Consider the following 23,194-nt stretch of genomic DNA (forward strand, 5'->3'; position numbering starts at 1 on the left):
TACTTTATGGTGGTATCATAAGCGTATTATATGGACACAAAATGGCATTTTTGTGTAGGAAATAGATAGCGATGTTATATTAAACTATATAACATAGTATGGTAGGATTTTTTAGGAACTGAACAGTTATATTTAATAGGCATTTTATGAATGTGTTTTTTTGGCATTGTACAGTAGTATTGGGATATGAACATTTGCTTCTGTCTTACATGGAGCTAAATATATATTTTATAAGGGCTATATAAAGGATTAATTTTTGAATATTGCATATCATTTGCGCAGTGTATAATGATATCATGGGAGCTGTATATGGCCAATTGGCTTTACTTTGCTTGTCTCCATAGTCTTCCGCTAGGTATGGCGGTATTATTGTAGAATTGAATTACAGTAATATGTTGAATCTATTGAATCTGTATGACAGTGTTATTTTTCAGTATTTAGGGGAGTGTTATTTGTATACTGCATATTATTTGGACACTGTATAGTTATATTGTGTGGGATGTATATGGCAGTATTGCAGTAGGGCTGCCGCTATAGGGTGGTATTATATACATTGAAATGACATGGAATGCTAGGGGGCTCTATTTTGCTTGTTCCCATGGCCTTCAGCTAGATATGGCAGTATTACTGTGGAATTGAGTTACAGTAATATGTGAGAACTAAATAACAACATTATTCTGGGTTATTTAAGGGAATGTTATTTGGATACTGCATATTATTTGGGCTCTATGTAGTGATTTTATGTGGGTTGTATATAGCAGGATTGCAGTAACACTATATAGTGTTCTATAGAATGAAATGCCATTGCAAGCAAAGGGGCTTTACTTTGCTTGTTGCTATGGCCTTCATCTAGGCATGGTGGTATTATTTTGGAATTGAATTACAGTAATACATGGGAACTACAGTATATGACAGTATTATTTTGGCACTGGCTTCCTAATTACATCATGGAAGTCAGATTTGCATATTCTTCCAGTATTATTTTGGGTTATTTAAAGGAGTATGATTTGGAAACTGCATATTATTTTGGCATTATATAGTGATATTTTATGGGCTGTATATGGCTGTATTATATGGCGATATTATATAGAATGAAATTTCATGACGAACAAATGGCTTTACTATGTTTGTTGCCCTGGTGTTCAGCTAAGTATGGAAGTATTACCAAGGAAGTGAATTACACTGTGGGAACTATACGATGGCATTTTTGTAGGGAACATTATTGCTGCATATTATTTGGACGGTATATAGTGTTCCTATGTAGACGGTATATGGCAGTTTAGCAGTTGAATTATATGGCAGTAATATATAGTCTAAAATGACCTGGCAAGCACTTTGCTAGTTGCCCTGGCCTTCAGCTACTGTAGGTAGTGAGACCATCTGGAGATCCCCTTTAAGTTACAGATCGGTCCATTCTGTTCTCTCTCCACCATTTCTCTATCATCACCCCAAGTAGAATTGTAATTGTAAAGCAGCCTGGAAAATGCCCAGACTCCTGCAAGTCAGCTTAGTGGTTAATGCTTTGTTTATGAGTGATGTCAGGGCAGACAGTAAGACAGACTTAAACAGAATGATAAAGGCATTATTGCCATGAGAGGGGATGCATGGTGGGGGGGGGGGGGGGATTTGGGAATAGGGGCTGTGGGTGGAGAGTGCAGAGCAGAACAGGGAAGAAGGAGGGGGCTATAATAGAGAGTCAATGAATAAACTCTGAAGGAGGAGAGAAGACAGGAGAGAGTGAGGTTGAACTGTGGGTCTAAGTGTGAATTCCTGACAGTCTGTCTGACAGCAGCTATAAAAGAGAGGAGCAGTGACTGGGGCGGCACAGACGACACAGACAGACACACTGCCAGGGACAGACAGACACACTGCAAGGTACTATTATACCATTTTCATTCATTCCATTCACTACAATGCAATGTATAGGGATTTCTGTCTAGATGTAGCAGAGCTGAATTTACCTTTTTGCACTACTTACAGTGATATCATTCTGCACTTGCGCTGTAGTCTCCCACAGGTAAGTCAGAGTGTTAGAATGGTATACAAGGAGTTAAATGGACAGTTCAGCTCTGCAGCCAATAATGATATGTCTCGTATGGTTGTCGAGTTTGTGTGTGGTTGTCACGTTGTCAGGCTACCTGTCAGTCTGTCTTGATCACTCCATCCCTGAGCATTGGGAATAACTGCTCCATATTGGTAAGAGGGCGCCAGAGGGTTAAGGAAAAGGGGGAGCAGTCAATATTCTCTGTACTTGCAAGCTATTGTTCCCTGGTGTCAGCCAATTTTGGAGTGGGAGAGATTGTAATATTCTATCTCATATGCTCTGACATATGTCCTCTGTATATAACTTGGCATTTTACATATATACAGTATATATATATATATATATATATATATATATATATATATATATATATATGGCACTGATGGTATAGTATGCAGAAGTGTTAGTGGCGCTGCACCTAGTGCAATGGATATCACCGATTTCTATGGTACAAGACTTTGTTGACTGGCTTGTATTGGTCAGAGTTACAAAACATCAGTCACGTGGGGAAAACTGAAAATTCTAGGTGTGGGGAAAACCGAATATTTGAATTTTAGGGAAAAGTGCAAATTTTTGATTCTCTGTTGGTTTTTTATTTTAGCAAAATAATTTGAATCAGATAATCTAAGAATAAAATATAAGGCAGTTTACCCAGTAGAAAATACCACCAGGAAGCTGGGATTTGGGATGTTGTTGGTAGAACCTTAAAGCAGTTTATGTATCTCCCTAAAACCTATACTCATCAACTATGCAGGGTCAAGGAGCCAAAATGTTTTCACTTGGCTGGACCACTATGTTACTAGCAGGTGCAAAGTGTGAGAACTCCATCAAACAGTCCCTCCAATCTCAGCGTCCTTGGCCCAATGTGCAGTAATGTATGAGAACTAGGCTGCAAATATCTAACAAATGGTGGAAAAATGGCGAGCACCATTTGTACCCATATATAATATCCAAGACAACATAGCTATATGGCTGACGTCATCAGATTTTTGACTTATTGGATATTTTTTTTAAAAAAAAATACCGCACCCAAATTTCAGTTTATCACTTGTGGTCAGGGTCCTGGAAATCTGACACATTATTGATGTGCAAGGTTACGTCAGATATTTCCTCTGCAGTGGCCACTTCAGGGCACATGAGGTATTACATGGCGTCCACTGGCTCTCATGGACAGGTGTTGGCTTGATGTGACATGACAAATTTTTTTAAATTAAAATTTTTTTAAATCTTGTAACTTTGAATCTGGTCATCTGAGAATAAGAATATGAGGCTGTTCATCCAGAGGAAAATGTTACTATCTCTGACAGATTAGGACCTCAATTATACTCCATGTTATCCTTATAGTCCTCTTTCCTATATTTCATGGGGTCTAGGAAGCTGAGATATGAGGAGATGTTTGTCAATATCTACAGTGTTCAGACTTTTCAAAAAGTGGACTTTTATTGAGTAGGTACATATAAGACATATTCATTATCTGACTAGCTAGATATAAGGAAGTTAAGATATGAGGCGCTGTTTGGCGGAGTCTTCATGCGAATGAGCTGTTTTATCTGTGCTAAGCTGTGACACGTAGGGATATTTTAGTCAGTAGGGGTGGTATTTTCATTATAACCAAATATTGGATCAGATGGGATAAGGAGTCTCTTTTTTGATCCTATAGATTTGGTATCTATTATCAGTGATGGTATTTCAGTACCCGCTGCTTCAGACCAAGTCTTTGAGTTAGGGCAAAGAGCGTCTCTCTGGTATACTTAGTGAACCTACATATTACATGGTTGTCCATTAATTTGCATGGGCGATATGTAATACCATATTTCTCCTGAAGAGGCCACTGCAGGGGAATTGAGCAGCCACATATGAGCTGATCATCAAGGATTAGAGAAACCAGACCTGAGGTGATGAGCTGATTGTTAGGTTGGCTTCAATCTACAGATGCCCACACACATTAGATGAATGTTAGTCCAATTTTAGCAGAACCATGGTTGCTTCTATTCCTTTTGACCCCCTAATACATGCATGCTTGGCTAACTTGAGTGTCTGTTCTTCTGTCTTCTGCTTTCAGACACCTTGACAGTGGCTTATCTCTTCTGAGAGCATAAAGTGTGGACATGTTTAAATTCCACAGCCCAAACCTTCTCCTACCTCCAACCCCCACCCCCACATCTATCATCAGGGTAGAGTCAAGATATCCCCATCCATATTAATTGAGGTGAAATCAGTGGCTTCGGCTGACACTCATCATGGCAATGGCCTTTTTCAGTATCTATCTTCCATCCATTGATCATAACCCATCACCACTACTTGTCCCATTTTGGGCCAAACCACTTATGTTGACTTCAGGGGTTATGAGACTCTAATATAACGCCCCCTATGACTGTCACCTTCTTGCAAAGTAGTCAACAAGCAGAGCTGCAGTGTAAATTATGGGGGAGAGACAGCCACCTATAAGCCATGAGTGGGATGCCAGACTACTTCACACTCACATAAGTGTAAGCAGCTAAGGCTTGGTTCACATCTGTGATGGAGACTCCATCTTAGAAACCGCTGAAAATTGGCAGATAGAAAAGTATTGCAAGGAGGACATTTTTCTCCACTCCTTTATGGTGTGGATCCAATTATAGTCAATGGGGTCTACTAGTCTCCATGTGTAACCGCTGTTTCAATGGCCTGGTTCTGCAATGATTGGGTCCCCAAGTGAACCGAACAAAGGAGATCACAGCGCTAATGTGAACTGAACATAAATTAAGTTGACTAGTTATTGTTGCGTCCTTATGGGGTAAAAAACACGTGCAATGAAGTCGATTCTGTGTATGGATATCATATACTGGGATGGTCTAGGAGGCTCCCGAAAAAGTAAGGGGTGTCTTCCCGCAGTCCCAAAAGACCGACAAACCATCAGCCGTGGGGCTAGCAGTGACTGTATATGTGATTTGGGCACTTCATGTGCCTATTGCATCCGGGAAAGGGGGTGTGGCCAGTATATTTAGTGACAACGTCACAAAAAATTTGGTGTGGATATAAATAAAAAGGGATGTGATGATCCCCAGAAGAGATGTGGATATTTTTCACAGCACTCCTTTCTCCTGCAATACCCAAATAAAATGCAGGCGAGTATGTTCCTCATAGATCCAATGATGGTTGGTAAGTAGCATGGTAATAAAATGAGCCAGGGCATATCTTGCAAGAGGTCTTGACTACTGCCCAATTCTATACCCCTTCTCTATCATCAGCACAATGTCAGTCCAGTGCTGGTCATTGATCAACTATAATCTATGTATGAAGACTGTTTAATTTACCTGCAGCTCCTCCAGAGGGTGAATGAAGTACAACACCATTCCCACTGAAATCAATGCTAAAGCATGGATGTTTTGTGTCCTCCAGAGCAATGTTTTGCTCCAGCTAATAGACTGGGGTCCTGAACAAGTCCTACACCCCCCCCCCCCAACTCATTATGATAATGGGATTTCTAAACCAGACAACCCCTTTAAGCGTTAGTGGTTTTTTTTATGTGATATACAACACAGTCGAACATACAGGATGTGACCCTTTAGGTTTTCTTCTTGACCCCCGTCCTACATAGGACCACCCTAGAAGTTCATTGTATGACTTCATTATTTTAATAGGATCCAGCACGTTTCACTTCGAGCAGCACGCTCCAAAAAGAAGAAAGTTGGACAGCGCTACCCTAGAATAATATAGGAGCAGAGTCTTCAGCCATTCCAAGACTTTTTGCTTCACACTTAATAAATTGTCTGAAGGATCCACACTTAACGGCCCTACAACAATATATTGTTAACAACATTGAATGGTTGTTCTTTTATAGGTTCCATCCCCGCTAGTTAATCCGTGTGTATACTGTTCCTTCAGTGGAGGTTGCAGCCAGCTCCTTAAACTGTGGCTGTTCCATCCTCGCTCTTTCCTCCTTGAAAGTTCATGTTAGACGTCGCACTAAGCAGTGTTTCTTGGCCCGATCCCAGATATGTCTGGAAGACCTAATGAAAAGCAAGTGTGGGAAGACACTGAGACACCTGTCCGCTGAGGAACCGGCCAAAACCTCTGGGCTGAAGTTCATCAATGAATTAGTGTGCTTCTCAAACAATCGCTTAGGAAAAAAGACGCAATGAGGGGCTCAGGTGGTTTAATGCTGACTGGAGGTTAAATATTTGCAGGTTTTATGGGGTAATGGGGTGAGGGGTGTTTGTTTAAGAGGGGTTGTCCAAGATTAGAAAAATATGGCTGCTTTCTACCTAAAACAGCATCGCACCTGTCCACAGGTTATGGATGTTATTGCAGCTCAGTCCCATTGATGCCAATAGAGCTGAGATGCACTACCAGACATAATCGATGGACAGAGGGGGCAGTGTTTTTGGAAGGAAACAGATATGATTTGTTTTATATTAGTGGACAGTCCCTTTAAAAGTATATACCAGAAGGGAGATCTAGGGATAAATTTGTCTGGACATGCATCAGATGGTGACGAGATGTACAAGATTTTGGTGGAAATATTTACTATATGCTCACCAACAAAATAAGGGACATAGATTAACACAATAGTTAGGGAAGGAGGCACATAGTCGAACCCCTCACATTCTGCTCTATTAACCTTTCACCTATTCCACCAACTCCTTTAACAGCCATCCATCCACTGATTCCAGCACAGTTGGATTTTTTACGGAGCAATCAGGGCAGTTAGTTTTGGTGCTAACTAGACTCTCTAATGTCAAATGGGTGGTGTCAGACAGGAGCAGACAAAGGGGTGTGATTCGGAGGTCTAACACTGTCTGCGTCTGATTGGAGCTGTTTCTGCCTGGCATCACCCATTGCCATTAGAGAATCTAGTCTCAAATCAGGCACCAAAACTAACTGCAGGGATTGCTAAGGAATGGTGGGGTCTAGAGAAATAGTTTCAACTGTTCCAGAATCAATGTAGTGACGGCTATTAAATGATGAAAAGATCTCCATTTGGTCGAGATGAAGAAAGATCTTCTTTAAGTGACATAAAGGGAATAAAGTCCTTTGCTCGGGTGCCAGTCTATTAATCCTAAAGGAGAGCTACTAAGAAAGATTTTCTGCTCAGTTGGACTCACCCAATGAATGTACTGTATTATTAATTTGAAATTACATCTTGTTATACTACCTTTCACCTGCAGAGGACACTGTAACAAAAATGAGCAGTCACACTGAGCTTCTCTTAGCAAAATCAGTGGATCACCAAGGATTAGACAAGCTAGACCTGTGGTCATTGGCCAGAAGTAGTTGTCCAGGGTGGTCATTGGCTGCAGAAGTAGTTGTCCAGGGTGGATGGCTGAAATATCAAGGAATATGTAGCCAGCTGCAACTTCCCTGGCAATATTAACTGATAGAGTTCCTCATCTTGATATGAGTGGTCCAATAAAACCCTTACAGTTAATATGCCACCACATTTCGATGTCTGTGTCAGAATCTGCAGGAGATATTAGTGGAATTTAGAGTAAGGCTCCCGAAAAATTCCAAATCTATTCCCAACAGGAGTATAGTTTATTTTTCCTTTAATGACATGAAAATGTATTTCTCAAGGATCACTTGAAGAATAACCCTTTGTTCTGATGGTCCGCAACATTTCATGGGTGGAGGCAACTCTTCACACCGTGAGATGATCCTAATGCGCACATGTTTGTTTGCTTGTTTTGAGAGCCGATGTACGGAAGTGCTTGTCCCATGACACCACCTCCTGACTGAATGGAGTCTGTGTTAAGGCTGGCCTCAACTCCTCCATGTAATAGTAGGATTTGTTTCCTAGTCAAACATGCTGTGGCCGGAGATGAAAAACTGACCCCAGGGCTTTCTACCTCAGCTGGGTCTTCTATGCCAAAGGAACAGATTTTGCACATCTGGCCTAGATCTTTCTTGAAGTTCACTAGTGCTTTTAGGTCACTGATGATCGTCTGGTTACTTAATTATTATGTATGTAACTTTTTTATTTTTTTTTATTTCTTAGTAAAAGTAAAATTTAAAAAAAAAACGAAAATTGAAACATAAATTCCACCTGCTTTGTTGTCCTATATGGATACAAAGGTGATCCAAGAAATTGGGAGGTCCAAAAATTTGGATCTTTCGTAGGTCCTCTGTGAGAGCTAGATCTTCACAAAGGGAAGCAATATTTACTCATACCACATAGAGATGGTCCTTAAACAGACTGTCACATCTTTAGCGGTCCACAAAATTCTTCTTGTCTCAACCCCTTCCCTGGTCCCTCAAGGATTTTCGTTACAGACTGTAGAATAGAAGATCACTCCTCACTTTTTGATGTAGATCCTACAGTATGTCATAGTGTTCAAAGAAGATCCTTAAGGCTAGTTCACACAGAGTTTTTTGGCAGCGGATTTTAACGCAGACTCGGCCTCAAAATCCGCTTGCCAAAACGGTTCATATTGACTTCAAAGCTAACCGTTTGCTTATTTTTTCCGCTAGCTAGTAGTGGTAAGAAGAAGCAAGATGCCCTATCTTGCTGCGGATTCCAAAGCTGACTCAGCCGCAATGTCCGCGGCGCAAGACTCCCTCCCGATTAGGCCCATTCATTTTCTGCCGTGTGAACATACCCTAAATGTTCTCTAGTAGACAGAAATTGATCAATTTGGGATAAATAGGGTAGTTTTAGAAGGTCTTCAATGAGGGGTATTTTTGTTAGGAGCTCCACCGTATTCTTGTTGTCTGAATTCCATGAAGTATTTATGTCTCAGACTGTAGAGAAGATCCCACCGCACTTGTCAGAGTAGACCCTACAGTATGACCTAGTGTTTCTCCAGGAGACATAAAAAGATGTCACCTTAACAGTAAGGATGATATAGTTTTAGGGGTTTCCCATTAAAGGGAAATTCTTGTCAGAGGTTCCTCCACAGTAAAATGGATAGGGGTAACAGACCTGGGGCCTAGTGATTTAAGAACTACTGTCAGAAACCTTCAACTATGGTTTGTGAACAGAAGAATAAGGTCTTGTGGTCAACTATGTGCTCTACCATCACGATAACTCGATAAAGTTTTTAGACCGCAATTCATTTCTACTAGACCTATCTGAAATCCAGGGTAGTTTTTCTGAGCAAAATTTCAATAAGAGGACAACTACATGGACATCATTCGTAGGAGATAGCCTCATTAATTCTTTTTATTCTTCTAGAAATGAGTATTATCCACAGGAACCTGCAACCCGTCCTATTTATTACCAGTCCAAGCCTGAGCAAAGCATGGATCCCTCTTCTTATTCTGCTAGGAAATGTCACATTTTCTATCACACAAGTGAGTACATCTTCTGGACCCCTAGGAATTGTCTCACTATGTCAACTTCCCGATCACCTTAGATGTAGTACATAGTATGGTTCTGTATGGCCTGGTGGGTTGTAGGTGGTGAAAAAGTGGGGTGGGGCTCAAAAGCAGAAGCCTGTCTGAATAACCACAACAAACTTCAGAAGACCTATTGGTACACCCGTTCTTTCTATCATTTGGGCACTATTAGGTTTACTATTGGGGGATTAGTGGATGAGGCGCCATTCAATCTGCTAGCCCTGTGAATATTAAATTGTTTTGTCATTTCCTCCAAACCTTGGAAATCGATCAGGACATTGCTCAGACGTCTAACAGCCTGGAAGATGGTACAGACGTGACAACATTCTGGTGGGGAGAGTGGACCAAATGGACCGCTTGTACTAGAACCTGTGGAGGAGGAGTAAAGTCTCAAGAAAGGCATTGCCTTAGACAAAGGTAAAACCGATTACCATACCATGTATATCGTATAACAATATGTCCAGGAAATTGTGAACTTTGAATTGGAGCTATGGGGGGAGGGGGGGTGCAGATGGGTAGTCACGACTGGTTCCTAGTGTCTGAGGAGACTTGAAGGCCCATGTGCCACATATGAAGACACCAATATTATAAATAGCACATGGCAGTTGGGGGTTGTTCCAGGTTTTTTTCTTAAGTAAGGCATAATGTTTTATATTTCCAGGCGGAAATCTCTCAGTTCACTTGGGAACAAGAACTGCACTGGGACATCCAAAAGATATCAGCTCTGCAAAGTCCAGGTAAGAAGTTAAATAACTTTGCAGTCGATGATGTTGAGTATAGCGCCACACTTGTCCATAGGTTGCATCTGGTATTGCAACTCAGTCTCATTCAAGAAATTAAATACCAGACTCAACCTATAAACAAGAGAGGTGCTGTTTCAGGAAAAAAATAAAAGTAGACTTATTTAATTCTTTACCTTTTGGTCTACCTGAATTCAACGAATCCTAGATGGTTTAATTGTATTTGCCCATTGCAGACTCTACTTCTGTGCATTAGGGGAGATTTTGTGCTTTATCTGTAATATAAAATATATTGAACTGAATTATACTCAGTGCAATAGATAAGGAAGCTTCAAAGAATTCTGAATGCAGGTTTGGATGTGTCTAGAGTATAAATCATGATATTACTAAATAGATCTTGCGTTCAGATCTCCAGGCAGATTATAGTCTAATTACTTAGATTGGATTGAAGGAATACCCTATGTAGAATTGTGCAGGCTCTGCGGGGGCGGAGCATGATACAGGTATTCAAAGAGCACCAATTAGAGAAGCCCTGTGTTATGCTCTGCCCCACAGGTCCTGCACTAACACACAACACAGTGTATCACTTATGGCTAGAGTGTTTCTTAAGAGAATGATGAAACCTGGTGATCTCCAGTGGTTGTGTCCTTACAGGAATGTCCGAATAACAGCAGAAGTTTCCGAGAAGAACAGTGCACATCTTTCAATTCTCATGTGTATAATGGAAAAACCTATCAGTGGAAACCTCTCTATCCTGGTGAGTGACGCTTCACCTGTGATTTACAAGAGGAAAGCCACAAAATTACCGGTTCCTCTGTATATACTGCTTGGAGGGACTCCAAGTCTGAAGAAGCCATTTATAGTCAGTCTTACACATCTCGGTCCTGTTAAACCAATGGATATGACCTCATTACAGTGCACATTTCCATATGGGAAAATCCCAGTCCTAGTCACTAAATCACATTTTAATACCTTTACACACTTTTGTGGTGAAGACTGTACACACATTTAAGCACGTGGTGCTGAAGGCAAGAAACACTTATTGACTTAGCTGGATCTGTCCAATGGGTTTTAAAGAGGACTAGACACCTCTCCTGACATGTCTATTGTAGTAAAACTTTTTTATTTATCTTTTCTATGAGCCTTCCATTGTGCCATTGCTCTGTTAATCCTCCTGGAAATACATGGATAAATTGACATTTGGGTGTTACCAGTTTGGGGAGTGTCCGTACACACTTTTATGGGCCCCACAGTTAGATAGGTTAGGGTCACCTGTATCAAATGGTGATTTTCCCCTTGTGAATTGCTACCTTTGCTCCCATGATATTGCCATTTTTGACAACCTGCAAATTAACTCTTTGACGCTGCGAGAGTGTTGCCATTTAGCTCCTTGGCACAATGGCCACATACTCAAGGCCTCAAAGAGCAAATTTTCATATTGACAAAAAAAGCAATATCTCATAAGGAGAAGACACCATATAATTCAGGTGACCCTAACCTATCTAAATGGGTAGCTGTGTTGATATACTGGGTTCTGGTGACAAACTCCATTTAAGAGGGAGTAAAAATTTAAAATTTTGGGAGAATTTCATTGACAACTCTCCGGTGAAAATTCACGCTTAATTTCACTAAAAAGAAGAATAACTTTGTTTGCTCTAGGACCTAAGCAAAGTAAAGCTGTCATCTCCCAGCTTGTTGTCCCTGGATGACCACTATGATTTTCACATGTGTGAATGATAGTCACCCATATATCGTCACATACACTTCTTGCCCATCATAGGCTTACTAGGACACTGGAGCTTCCCTTTAAATGAGACTGCATTGCTGGGTCATATGTGGAACAAGAGAGCCTTATCCATATTTTAGCTTTGTATTAGTTGGAAAAGTTTATGTGTTTACCACCATGTTTGGGTTCTAGATGACTATGTGCACATCTCCAGCAAACCATGTGACCTGCAGTGCACCACAGTGGATGGTCAGAGACAACTTATGGTCCAGGCACGGGATGGGACATCCTGCAAATACAGTGACTATCGAGGGGTTTGCGTGTCTGGAAAATGTGAGGTTTGTTGAAACATTACCATAGAACGTTGGCCAAAAATTCTTTTGAAGCTTTGAACAGATGCACTTTGTGCTCTTGGTCCATATTGTGTTTACCGCTTCTCTCTCCCCAGCCAATTGGATGTGACGGGGTTTTGTTCTCCACCCACACCCTGGATAAATGTGGTGTCTGCCAGGGAGATGGGAGCAGCTGTGTCCACGTCACTGGGAATTACAGGAAGGGAGCTTCCCATCTTGGTAAATGGTTGAGGCTTATCTATTTGCATGCTTCCGTCCCTATGATATGGGAACAATTTGGAAACCTAATACTTTGCCCTTAACTATACAGCTGAAGGAGTCAGCTAATGTTATATCTCTATTCCTGCCCTCATGGGATGACCAATGTTGGCCGAGATAAAAAAAAAACCAAACATCTGCAGCATCTCCAAAGTGGTTCTCATAGATGTTTAGTGGGACAATTGGAACCAGTACGATGACGTGCACATGGAAAATGGGTTGGCCAACTACAATTACCCAATGCTAATTTCTTTGTACTCCACTATAAACCAGTGTGAATGCTGAGTGATTGACATTTCCATTGGTTTCTACTGATACATGAAGATCATGTAGGAGAAACACATGTTAGAACCAATTCCTTTGACCAAGACCATTTTAAGAACCAAATATTTCTATCACGTATTGTTTCTTCCAGGTTATGCTCTAGTAACTTACATTCCTTCTGGAGCAAGAGATATCCAGATAGTTGAACGTAAGAAATCTGCGGATGTCTTAGGTCAGTATCATTCAATGATATGAGGCAAGTGGTCAAAATACGAACATGCAAATATGGTCTCTACAAATGTTCTTATTTTTTTGGGTCATCAAACTATTTTGTATCTCAAGCTGTTGCAGATGAATCTGGATATTACTACTTCAATGGCAATTTCAAAGTTGACACCCCCAAAAATTTTAACATTGCTGGCACAGTGTTTAAATACCGAAGACCAATGGATGTGTATGAGACCGGAATAGAATATATAGTAGCTCAAGGACCAACCAACCAAGGCTTGAATATCATGGTTAGTCATGCACATTTTTTAAGTTTCAGTAGTCGATGTTAAATTGTTAGAAGATGACTAGAGACGAATCATATTGTGCAATAAAGGAGGTATTATTTTCAATCAACCACCATTGCTGAATAGTTGGGTATCATGGTGATCACCGAAGAACTGACTGCATATGTTCTAGCTTGAGACAATAACTGTGTTTATTAAGCAGTGTGATCCATCTTATTGCATTCACTGAGCCAATGGGATCCCAGTGAATGTTGAGGTTCTTGCTGCTAGTTATATCAATTTGGTCATTTTTCAGCAGGCTTGGCCACTGAATAAAACCACAGTTGGTTGCACATAACCACGCTTAGCCTACATGGAGACACTAGCAATATCTCATCTCATTAAAATGCATTGGTTTGCCATGGGTTGCCTAAATCACTTCCTATGGTTCTGCAGCCATGATATTATTAAATTTGGCCATGTTCAGCCATGTAAAATTTTTTCCAGAGGTCAGAAAATATGGTGGAAACACCTTAATACGTATGAGTCAGAACATATGATAAAAGGCTATTCAATGGGGCCATCATTCTACAAGGCATATCCAACCAAATGTCATGGTCTTAGTCTGAAATGTGGTTTAAGCCCAGAAATAACTCATATTAATCTACAGGTATGGAACCAAAATGGCAAAAACCCTTCAATCACTTTCCAATACACCCTTCTCAGAAGACCACACTCTCGGGTCACTCAGCCAATCTATTACCCCTTCCCAGACTCTGAGAGTGAGGAAAGCAAAGAGTTTGAAGAGGACCATACATCTCAAAATAGAAGCCTTGGCAGTAATTTACAAAAGGGAAGACCAAAAGGGGAAGGTTGGGGAAATTCAGGGGAGACTGGCAATCCAGTCAATGAGCAGCACACAAACGAAGTGTATGAAGGAGGAGAAGCCATGGATTGTGAAAAAAGGCCAAAATGCAAGGCAATTAAAGGTAAATCGTGACAACTTTTTGAATTATCTTACTGGTTGATTTTATGTCTTTAAATAGTATTAGATGACTCTTACAAAAACAAAGCTATTTCCTCTTCTTCATGTAGATCTGACCACAAACAGAACTACTTATATCTCAGACACTGGAGAACAAGATTCCTCGCACAGATTTAACTCCAAGGAGTTCCTCCCTGGCAATGCCATTGCCAAGAAGTTTTCCCACAAAGCCTCAGGATCCAGGGAGACTTTCCATCACCTCAACAGAAGCAGTGGAGAACCTCTTAACTCCGTGGAGCCCAACCTGGACAGTCTGTACTCTGATTATGAGGAAAATGAAGAGACAGCCACATTTGACCTGAATGTCACTTTCTTGGAGTTGAGCATCAACACCTCAGCTGAGGCGCAGTTGACCAATGCAACGGTCCCTTCAACAAATAGGACCCAGAAAGTGAGGTAGGTGAGCTCCAGAATCTCTTAAGGTTCTTCGGATCCATCATGTTTTATATTATAGGTAAAATTATGGTGGAACATACTTTATGCCTGTGGCCTACATTGTCCTACCTTTCCTTTGAAATGTAATGAATAGAGTCTATAGCCAGCTTACCATGGAGGTGGTCATTTTTGTCTGAGTGATCAGAGTTGCCTCAACCCTACTGTACCAAGTACTACATGTAGAAGTCCAGGAAGCTGAGACCTGTGGTCTTCATGCTGGAGAGTTGGCTTAGGTGTCCCCGTGCCTCCAGCAGTAATATTGATGGAACCATATGGTCATTATGGAATTATGGCAAAATAGTGGATCCCCTAGGTCAAAAAGTGATTCGCTTCCATCCATTTTCTCCATTTTTTTGGCTGGTGTATACAATTAATTGGTAATTAATTCAATTACTTCTGTGAACTTGTGAAAAACAACTCCAAACAGCACCTCAAATCTCAGCTTCCCACAAAAGTAGTGAGTTAGAAGGTTGCATACGATTAGAATAATGATTTTCATGATTGGATCACCAGAAAACTGGAATAAATGACATGATAATTTTTTTCCAATAATTATGAATTGCAATACCACACACAACCTGTTGACAGCTGAGGCGCCGTTTCAAAAAACTTGAGTAAAGCTTGAAATATTCCGGATCAGCTGACGATACCCTTTAATTGTGAGATTAAGAAGCCTACTTTGGGAATTACTAGCTTCATTGTATATATGACGGGGTACCATATCGATTTCTTGTAAGATATTAATTATGTAGGCACCTAATAGGAAACACATGGAATGACATAGAATTATATTTTGTGGCACAAAGCTTATATTTTTGAAAGTCGGGTTTAATTTTACTCCATTTGCATGTTTTACGTTTACAGCAGTATTTCACTAAAATTTGCGCAAACATCGTCCCATAATGTGCAAGGGGCGAGGAAATGAACCATGCCCGAAAAATGAGTCCATTATCTTGGAGAGACGGCTCTTCAGTTTACCGCCACTTACTGTACGGCACATAATAGCTGGGCTAATTCTTTCCCCAAGTTACAAAGAGGCTTCTGTGCAGCAAGACAGTCTAGACAGGACATTATTAGGCTGATTTTTTTTTTTAACGTTTAAATAGCGAGTTACGTTTCTTGAGGAATGCAAAGCATAGGTGTCCCGAAAGTGAGACTGTTTGTCATTTCTTTAATAAAACATGAGACATACACGCAGAGATGCAGAAGTGCCCAGTAATATATATGCCAAGCAGTCGCAGACAATAACCATATGCTGCTTAAAAGCCCTGAAGTCCCTGAGGGCCTAGTGTCACTCATAAGACATCAGAAGACGTCTTGTTGTGATACTGGGTTCTACAAGGAATGGATTTTTGACGCCCCCTTAGAAAATATAGAAAATATCATGTAGGGTCGGACTGGCCTACAGGGGTCAGTGGGGTCTGTGACACAGTGGGGCTAGTGAGCCTCTAGCCCCTCTAATTCTACCTGAGTGCTGCATGCCATATCACAATCTCTGCACTACATGCAGAGCCCCACACAGTTTATGTGCCTATATAATAAACTGGGTAGAATATTTAACAAACTACCCATTTTATAGTACATAGATGCATTGAAATCAAGGCACAGAGGCATCTTTCCTCCTGGGTCCCATCTCCTTACCGTCAACGTGGGGCCCCCATCACGCATCTAAGGTGAGCCCTAGTCTAAGGCAAGGGGTAGGTAGCAGGCTAATACAAAAAAAAGGAGGCAGGTAATATTTGCATTTAGCAAGTGGGTCCTAGAATGAATTCGACTGGTGGGCTCTAGGCTCCCCAGTATGACACAGGCCCCATGAATGAAACCCATTCATTCCACCGTACATCCCATACTTATACTTACCAACATTTAGGTTGGTAAAATAGAATTTTTTTGAGGCTAGTCATGGCTGAGACAGGAATAGCTGTCCTGACCACCTGAGTGTAGGACTTGCGGAATAGGCAATCAGTGCTAGTTTATGCTCCTTCCATAAATCCCATGACGGGAGCTGTATAGATAGATTAGCACAGTTGAGAAAACACAGAAACTGAGTAGCTAAATGGTGCTACTCTGTTTCCTTAGTTCAGTCTTACTATTACTGTAAGACCCGGCCTGGTGGACTCGACATGTGGCTATCTATTCCCATCTTGGTCACGATTGGCTAAGTGGGGATTAACCTTATACACCCTGCCCCTGGGTCTATCCCTCAAACTGCCTAAGGCAACTTATAAACTGAGTGGAATCACCCTCTTTTTTGTCAGGGTATTTGTTAAGCACACCCCTTTTGGGCCAGAGCATGCTCAAATTTTCAGAATATTCAGGGCTTTCTTGGACAATTCAGAATAAAACCAGATTTGGTTACTTTGGCACAACTAAGGTGGCTTGGGTCACTGATTCGTTTTGGGTCGAACAAGTTTGGTATGACCCAGAAGTGAAATTACCATATCTGCAGAGACGCCTCACAGGAGAGGGCCATAGGACAGGAGTTAACCCCATAACCTCCACTCCTTCTGCTGCTAGGGGGTCTCTATATTGGTGGGATCTAGTATAGGTTTACCCAAATGAGTGAACGTGGAAAGGATTATCCCTTTGCTAGCAAACAAGGGAAGTTTCCAACAACCCTGCCCTTCCAAAGAGTAGTCAAGTGGCTGAGCAACCAGTGGGCACTCTTGACCCCTAAATAGGGCATGTGATGATATAAACCAACCTATGGAAGGGCCCCATTGTAAAGTTCTGCTACATGACCCTGTGTCCTCTATGAATTCCACTAAGGATGCAAACTGGTGGCCATATCTTTTGACCAGAAGTATTTGAGGGACAATGTTAACCCTATAAACCTCCTTATAGATACCACTGTATATATGAATGCACTATTTTATATTTATATTCAACATTCAGGGCATGTAAGGGATGCTGAGACTCATAACACCCCATTTTTAGCTCTATTTAACCCTACATTGCCTTATAATAGGGGAATTGGTAGCATACTGTATATTGAGTAGGAACTGATAGATCTGAAAATGTGTAAAAATGCAAAACCCAAAACAGTTGTGTCCGGCCAAACGGTACACAGTGTTTCCTTCTTTAGGCTTCTCTCTCGCGGTTAATGATAGATTCAGCAGGACAGTGCTTATTTATGGAGTCCACTTGAAGTAGCGCACAGCATGGGGAACCGTAGTCTCTTTATATTAAAGCTTCCAGGAGAACCAAAATCAAATAGTCTAACCAATAATTTCATGACACATGTGGGCCGAGCACAATTCATGAAGACCTGCAGAACGCGCCGACTCAGGGATTACACGCTGCTCCCTGTAGGTCATTATATATTGGCCCGTGGTTTTAACCACATTGCAAAAATAACTAAGATGAAGTTGTCCAAAAATGCAAACCTTCTGAGGAATGGAAATGTGGAACCTTATATAGGTTGGATAAAATATACATACACCCATATCGGAAGGATAAGGATGATTTTGGGAGGTGACATCCTAAAGTACAACAACTAAAGTCAAAGTAAGCACTATGCTCGCCACACTACATGTAATCCAAAAAGGAGCAATTGGAATAATAGAACTGATAAAACATAACCTTTAATAAGCCGGTTAAAATACTAAGATAGCATGAATACATAAGAAATACCCACATAAGACAATAAGTCCAACTCAATCACCACATATCTGGACACGGCGGTCCCAAAAGGAAATTAAACCAATTGGTGACTCACCTATTTGTAGTGGATGACCTGGAACTACTTTAAAAACAATCCAGGGAAGAAGTCTCCTTCCTGATGAAAGTGTTTGAGACCATAAAGAAAAGAAAAATGTCCCTAGACTATAAGACAGGGAGGGAGCTGTATACTCCTAAGCCTAACACGGGGTCACCTCCCTAAATGGCCAGTGCCCCGACCGGAACCTTGCCCTGGTATTAGGATGTCCCTATACACGCCCTCCTGGACAGAGATTTGAAAAAATGTGCTATAAAGAGTTAATTACAACTAAAGATGACATACCCGACATGCATGTTTCGTGGTGCATAAGTGACAGTAACACACACACTCATCAGGGGTAAATAACAAGGTTGCTAATAAACCGCACACATAAACACATGGGCATATGTATATATTAGCCCATCAGGGGAACAGACAGTCACTAAGGCTAGTGACTCAGTCACATTCATACCACACTAATAACAAGTGGTTAGATAGGCAGGACAGAGAAATGAACGAGTGAAGCTAAAGTTCAGTCCTCAGAACACTACGGAGTGCCGAACAGTGTACGTCCAAACCCTTCCCCTCGGGAGAGACGCGCCAAATGCGGGCATTTAAAGGAAACAGAAGTGCGCATGCGCGGTAAGTAAAACAGTCGCGCATGCCTAGATTTCATTGCTTTCATACTCTATGTCGGGCGCATGCGCATTACATTGTCTGAGCGCCGCATATCCCGATCATAGAAACGGAGCCAAACTCAGGTAAATTTTGGCATCTAGGACAGCCTCAATGTTCTAACAGCTGGCCAAACATGAAAACAGGCTCATACAACTGACCCATATCAATAAGGGGCAGAAAATATGCCTGAGCGCAAAAAGGACAATCCCCTATGCATAAAAAGTACAAAAACGCACCATCCGTATTGTTACTAACCAGACAGTACCAATTTCAAAGGAATATTTAAACTGGTTAAAAGATTCAGGAACAGCTACAAGATAGCATACCCAGTGGTCGAATTACTACACATATAGTACCAAATATCATATGAATGAAGCAAAGCTGAGTTGTTCATTAAGACCCCTAGGGTGTGTGGTCTGTAACCTAAAGATCCACTTTGTCTCTGTCTGTGTGACCAATCTATCCCAGTCGCCTTTGCGTGCTGGAAAGGTTGCTACAGGTGTAGTGGGTGTGTGGCTTGCCCATATATCGCCTGTGGCAAACAGTTTATGAGTCAGGTTACAGGAGCAAAGTACACTATCCAACATTTCATCAATTGCCGTACTAAAGGTGTGATCTATAGGGCCATCTGTCAATGTGGCCTTGAGTACATTGGCAAAACTATCAGGGAATTTCGTAGACGTGTAGGTGAACACTTAGGTGATATACGACATTCACGAGATACCCCTATTGCGCGACACATCCGTGATGTGCATGCGGGAAATTTCACCGGTTTAAGATTCACGGGCATTGATGTCGTTAAATTTCCAGCACGCAAAGGCGACTGGGATAGATTGGTCACACAGACAGAGACAAAGTGGATCTTTAGGTTACAGACCACACACCCTAGGGGTCTTAATGAACAACTCAGCTTTGCTTCATTCATATGATATTTGGCACTATATGTGTAGTAATTCGACCACTGGGTATGCTATCTTGTAGCTGTTCCTGAATCTTTTAACCAGTTTAAATATTCCTTTGAAATTGGTACTGTCTGGTTAGTAACAATACGGATGGTGCGTTTTTGTACTTTTTATGCATAGGGGATTGTCCTTTTTGCGCTCAGGCATATTTTCTGCCCCTTATTGATATGGGTCAGTTGTATGAGCCTGTTTTCATGTTTGGCCAGCTGTTAGAACATTGAGGCTGTCCTAGATGCCAAAATTTACCTGAGTTTGGCTCCGTTTCTATGATCGGGATATGCGGCGCTCAGACAATGTAATGCGCATGCGCCCGACATAGAGTATGAAAGCAATGAAATCTGGGCATGCGCGACTGTTTTACTTACCGCGCATGCGCACTTCTGTTTCCTTTAAATGCCCGCATTTGGCGCGTCTCTCCCGAGGGGAAGGGTTTGGACGTACACTGTTCGGCACTCCGTAGTGTTCTGAGGACTGAACTTTAGCTTCACTCGTTCATTTCTCTGTCCTGCCTATCTAACCACTTGTTATTAGTGTGGTATGAATGTGACTGAGTCACTAGCCTTAGTGACTGTCTGTTCCCCTGATGGGCTAATATATACATATGCCCATGTGTTTATGTGTGCGGTTTATTAGCAACCTTGTTATTTACCCCTGATGAGTGTGTGTGTTACTGTCACTTATGCACCACGAAACATGCATGTCGGGTATGTCATCTTTAGTTGTAATTAACTCTTTATAGCACATTTTTTCAAATCTCTGTCCAGGAGGGCGTGTATAGGGACATCCTAATACCAGGGCAAGGTTCCGGTCGGGGCACTGGCCATTTAGGGAGGTGACCCCGTGTTAGGCTTAGGGGTATACAGCTCCCTCCCTGTCTTATAGTCTAGGGACATTTTTCTTTTCTTTATTGTCTCAAACACTTTCATCAGGACGGAGACTTCTTCCCTGGATTGTTTTTAAAGTAGTTCCAGGTCATCCACTACAAATAGGTGAGTCACCAATTGGTTTAATTTCCTTTTGGGACCGCCGTGTCCAGATATGTGGTGATTGAGTTGGACTTATTGTCTTATGTGGGTATTTCTTATGTATTCATGCTATCTTAGTATTTTAACCGGCTTATTAAAGGTTATGTTTTATCAGTTCTATTATTCCGAGGTGACATCCTGGATAATTGCAGAGACCCCATTTTTCTAAGGGTGCGATTGGACTTCCTCAGAACAACCTGAGCATGGAGAGTAAGAACGTTCTTATCTACTGTCAATATTCCCTAAAGCACAGAGCAAAGTAAGACTGAGGTTCCTTGAGCCCACTACTGTTGGCTACAGTAAATGTTCATTTGGTCGACAGCTATTCTTCATAACCCGCCATACACATGCGCTTGACCTCTTATACACATACTACGCTTGGCTGATTGTGCAGGTACTAAGTTATAATAGAGAGAAGGAAGAACATGCCTGGCAGGGATTACCATCCAAAAAACAAAAAGATTACGCATGTTCGACAGCAGATCCATTCTTCCCCTGACATCTGGGGAACAAAGTCGGGTCACTCCCATACATAGATGGTTGGTTTTGGTCCCTCTAAAATTGTCAGGTTTGGCCAACATTAATCTACTTTATATATCCAACTTTACCCCCTGACTAGCATCTTAGTATAGACATAAAAATCATACAATTCCCAATAGAAAGAGATACTGTTGCGCTGATGATTCCTTTAAAATTGTGGGAAAAATTGATCATAGAATTATTTAACAATTTTTTTAGCAATTCATGTTCACTTCTATGTCTCTACACTTAGGTGCACAGACTGTTAATCCCAAGAGTCCACAGCATTATACTTTGCTTCAAGTCAGGCAGCCAAAACAACACTTGAATCCAGGCCCACACCTACTTGCCAAAAACTTTTTTTTCACTTTCTTCCCTTTTTGGCATCGACTAGTCCAGTAAAACACTGTGGGATCAATCCAGAGGGAAAGAATAGGTTTTATTTTATAAAGCTGGTAATTTTACTGAAACACAAGTGCACACCCGCTTAAGACTAGACCGGACTGAAAAAAAAAACATACATGAAAGAATGCTGCTAAAATGATATTCCCTCTAGGAAACAGAACTAGGACTAGGATGAATGTCCTGCCACTCGTGTCCATCCTATTAATGGTTGTTATGACTGGTTACGTCAGATCGAGTTCTAGATGTACACTACACTTATTTCACACTCCAATGATTCAAAAATCACCAATCCTTGTACCATGCGCCTCCCTCTTGGACTTGGATTCGTACTTGGGTTTATCGGCACTTTTATAGCCAAAACAAGTCCAATGATAAGATCAGTCACATGGGATGGCAGCTGGGGACTTCCAATGCTGAGCCCATCATATCTGTACCAGTTTCTGTTCTCATAGTCTTATTTGGGACCTTCAAATCGAACCCTGGATGTCCCAAATTTCACTTTCTTCTCCGATGATATATTATCTCCTGGCACTTGTGTTGAGGACTCAACCTAGTCAACTCAAAATATCACTCATGACCAACTCTATGTATGTTGGCAAGAAAAGTACAGAAAAGTCCAAATACCATTTTGCATGTAATTTGAAGAATTTCGCGAATTTTTTTTTTAATTTGTTGTTTGAAATTGTTCGTATATTTCTGTGACTCGTATACTTGTCTTATGTGCATGTATTTTTCCCATTTCTATACAAAGCCTGCTTCTCCCCCCAGTCAGAATGTGGGGCTCTTGTTCCAGAAGACCCCCACACCCCCTTGTCTTTGGTAATTCATCAATTGGCCGGCTGACCCATTAAAAGGCCTTAGTCCTTGGTATGGAATTAGACACGGTGAATGCATCTTTGGTAAAAACAATGGGACTGGCTGTTGTGGGGATGATATTGTAGCCTGTGAAAGTTATATGGGGGTCTATCTATTGGGCTATAGGTGGGGCATTACACCTATGTATAGTTAGTCCTGCATGTTATGACTACATTCACATGGTCAAGGTAGACAGAAACTGCATGAACGGCGCAAAAATACTGCACCTACTTCATAAGCTTAAAGGGTGGTTCCCATTAAGGAAACACCCTCAAAACAAAAATGCTTCTCCCCTCACTATACTTGTATAATAGGGCACTTTTCCCATGACCTCTGGGACTCCCTCCTCCTGCGCTGCAGGGGACCCTTGAAGG

At 41.3% G+C, this 23,194-nt stretch overlaps 1 protein-coding gene across 1 annotated transcript in view; it reads left to right on the plus strand.

The window, feature by feature from the left end:
• The first annotated feature begins 1,755 nt into the window (after nucleotides 1-1,755).
• ADAMTSL2 (ADAMTS like 2) overlaps nucleotides 1,756-23,194 on the plus strand; it is a 37,985-nt gene continuing 16,546 nt past the window's right edge. The window contains exons 1-11 of the mRNA XM_075260830.1: nucleotides 1,756-1,875; nucleotides 9,198-9,316; nucleotides 9,636-9,778; nucleotides 10,023-10,098; nucleotides 10,756-10,858; nucleotides 12,020-12,165; nucleotides 12,276-12,399; nucleotides 12,854-12,934; nucleotides 13,045-13,220; nucleotides 13,867-14,185; nucleotides 14,292-14,637. Coding sequence (XP_075116931.1) covers nucleotides 9,200-9,316; nucleotides 9,636-9,778; nucleotides 10,023-10,098; nucleotides 10,756-10,858; nucleotides 12,020-12,165; nucleotides 12,276-12,399; nucleotides 12,854-12,934; nucleotides 13,045-13,220; nucleotides 13,867-14,185; nucleotides 14,292-14,637 — 1,631 coding nt within the window. The 5' untranslated portion in view covers nucleotides 1,756-1,875; nucleotides 9,198-9,199. The remainder of the gene's footprint in view (nucleotides 1,876-9,197; nucleotides 9,317-9,635; nucleotides 9,779-10,022; nucleotides 10,099-10,755; nucleotides 10,859-12,019; nucleotides 12,166-12,275; nucleotides 12,400-12,853; nucleotides 12,935-13,044; nucleotides 13,221-13,866; nucleotides 14,186-14,291; nucleotides 14,638-23,194) is intronic.

This window comes from Leptodactylus fuscus, chromosome 11, assembly GCF_031893055.1.
Source record: "Leptodactylus fuscus isolate aLepFus1 chromosome 11, aLepFus1.hap2, whole genome shotgun sequence".
NCBI lineage: Eukaryota > Metazoa > Chordata > Amphibia > Anura > Leptodactylidae > Leptodactylus > Leptodactylus fuscus.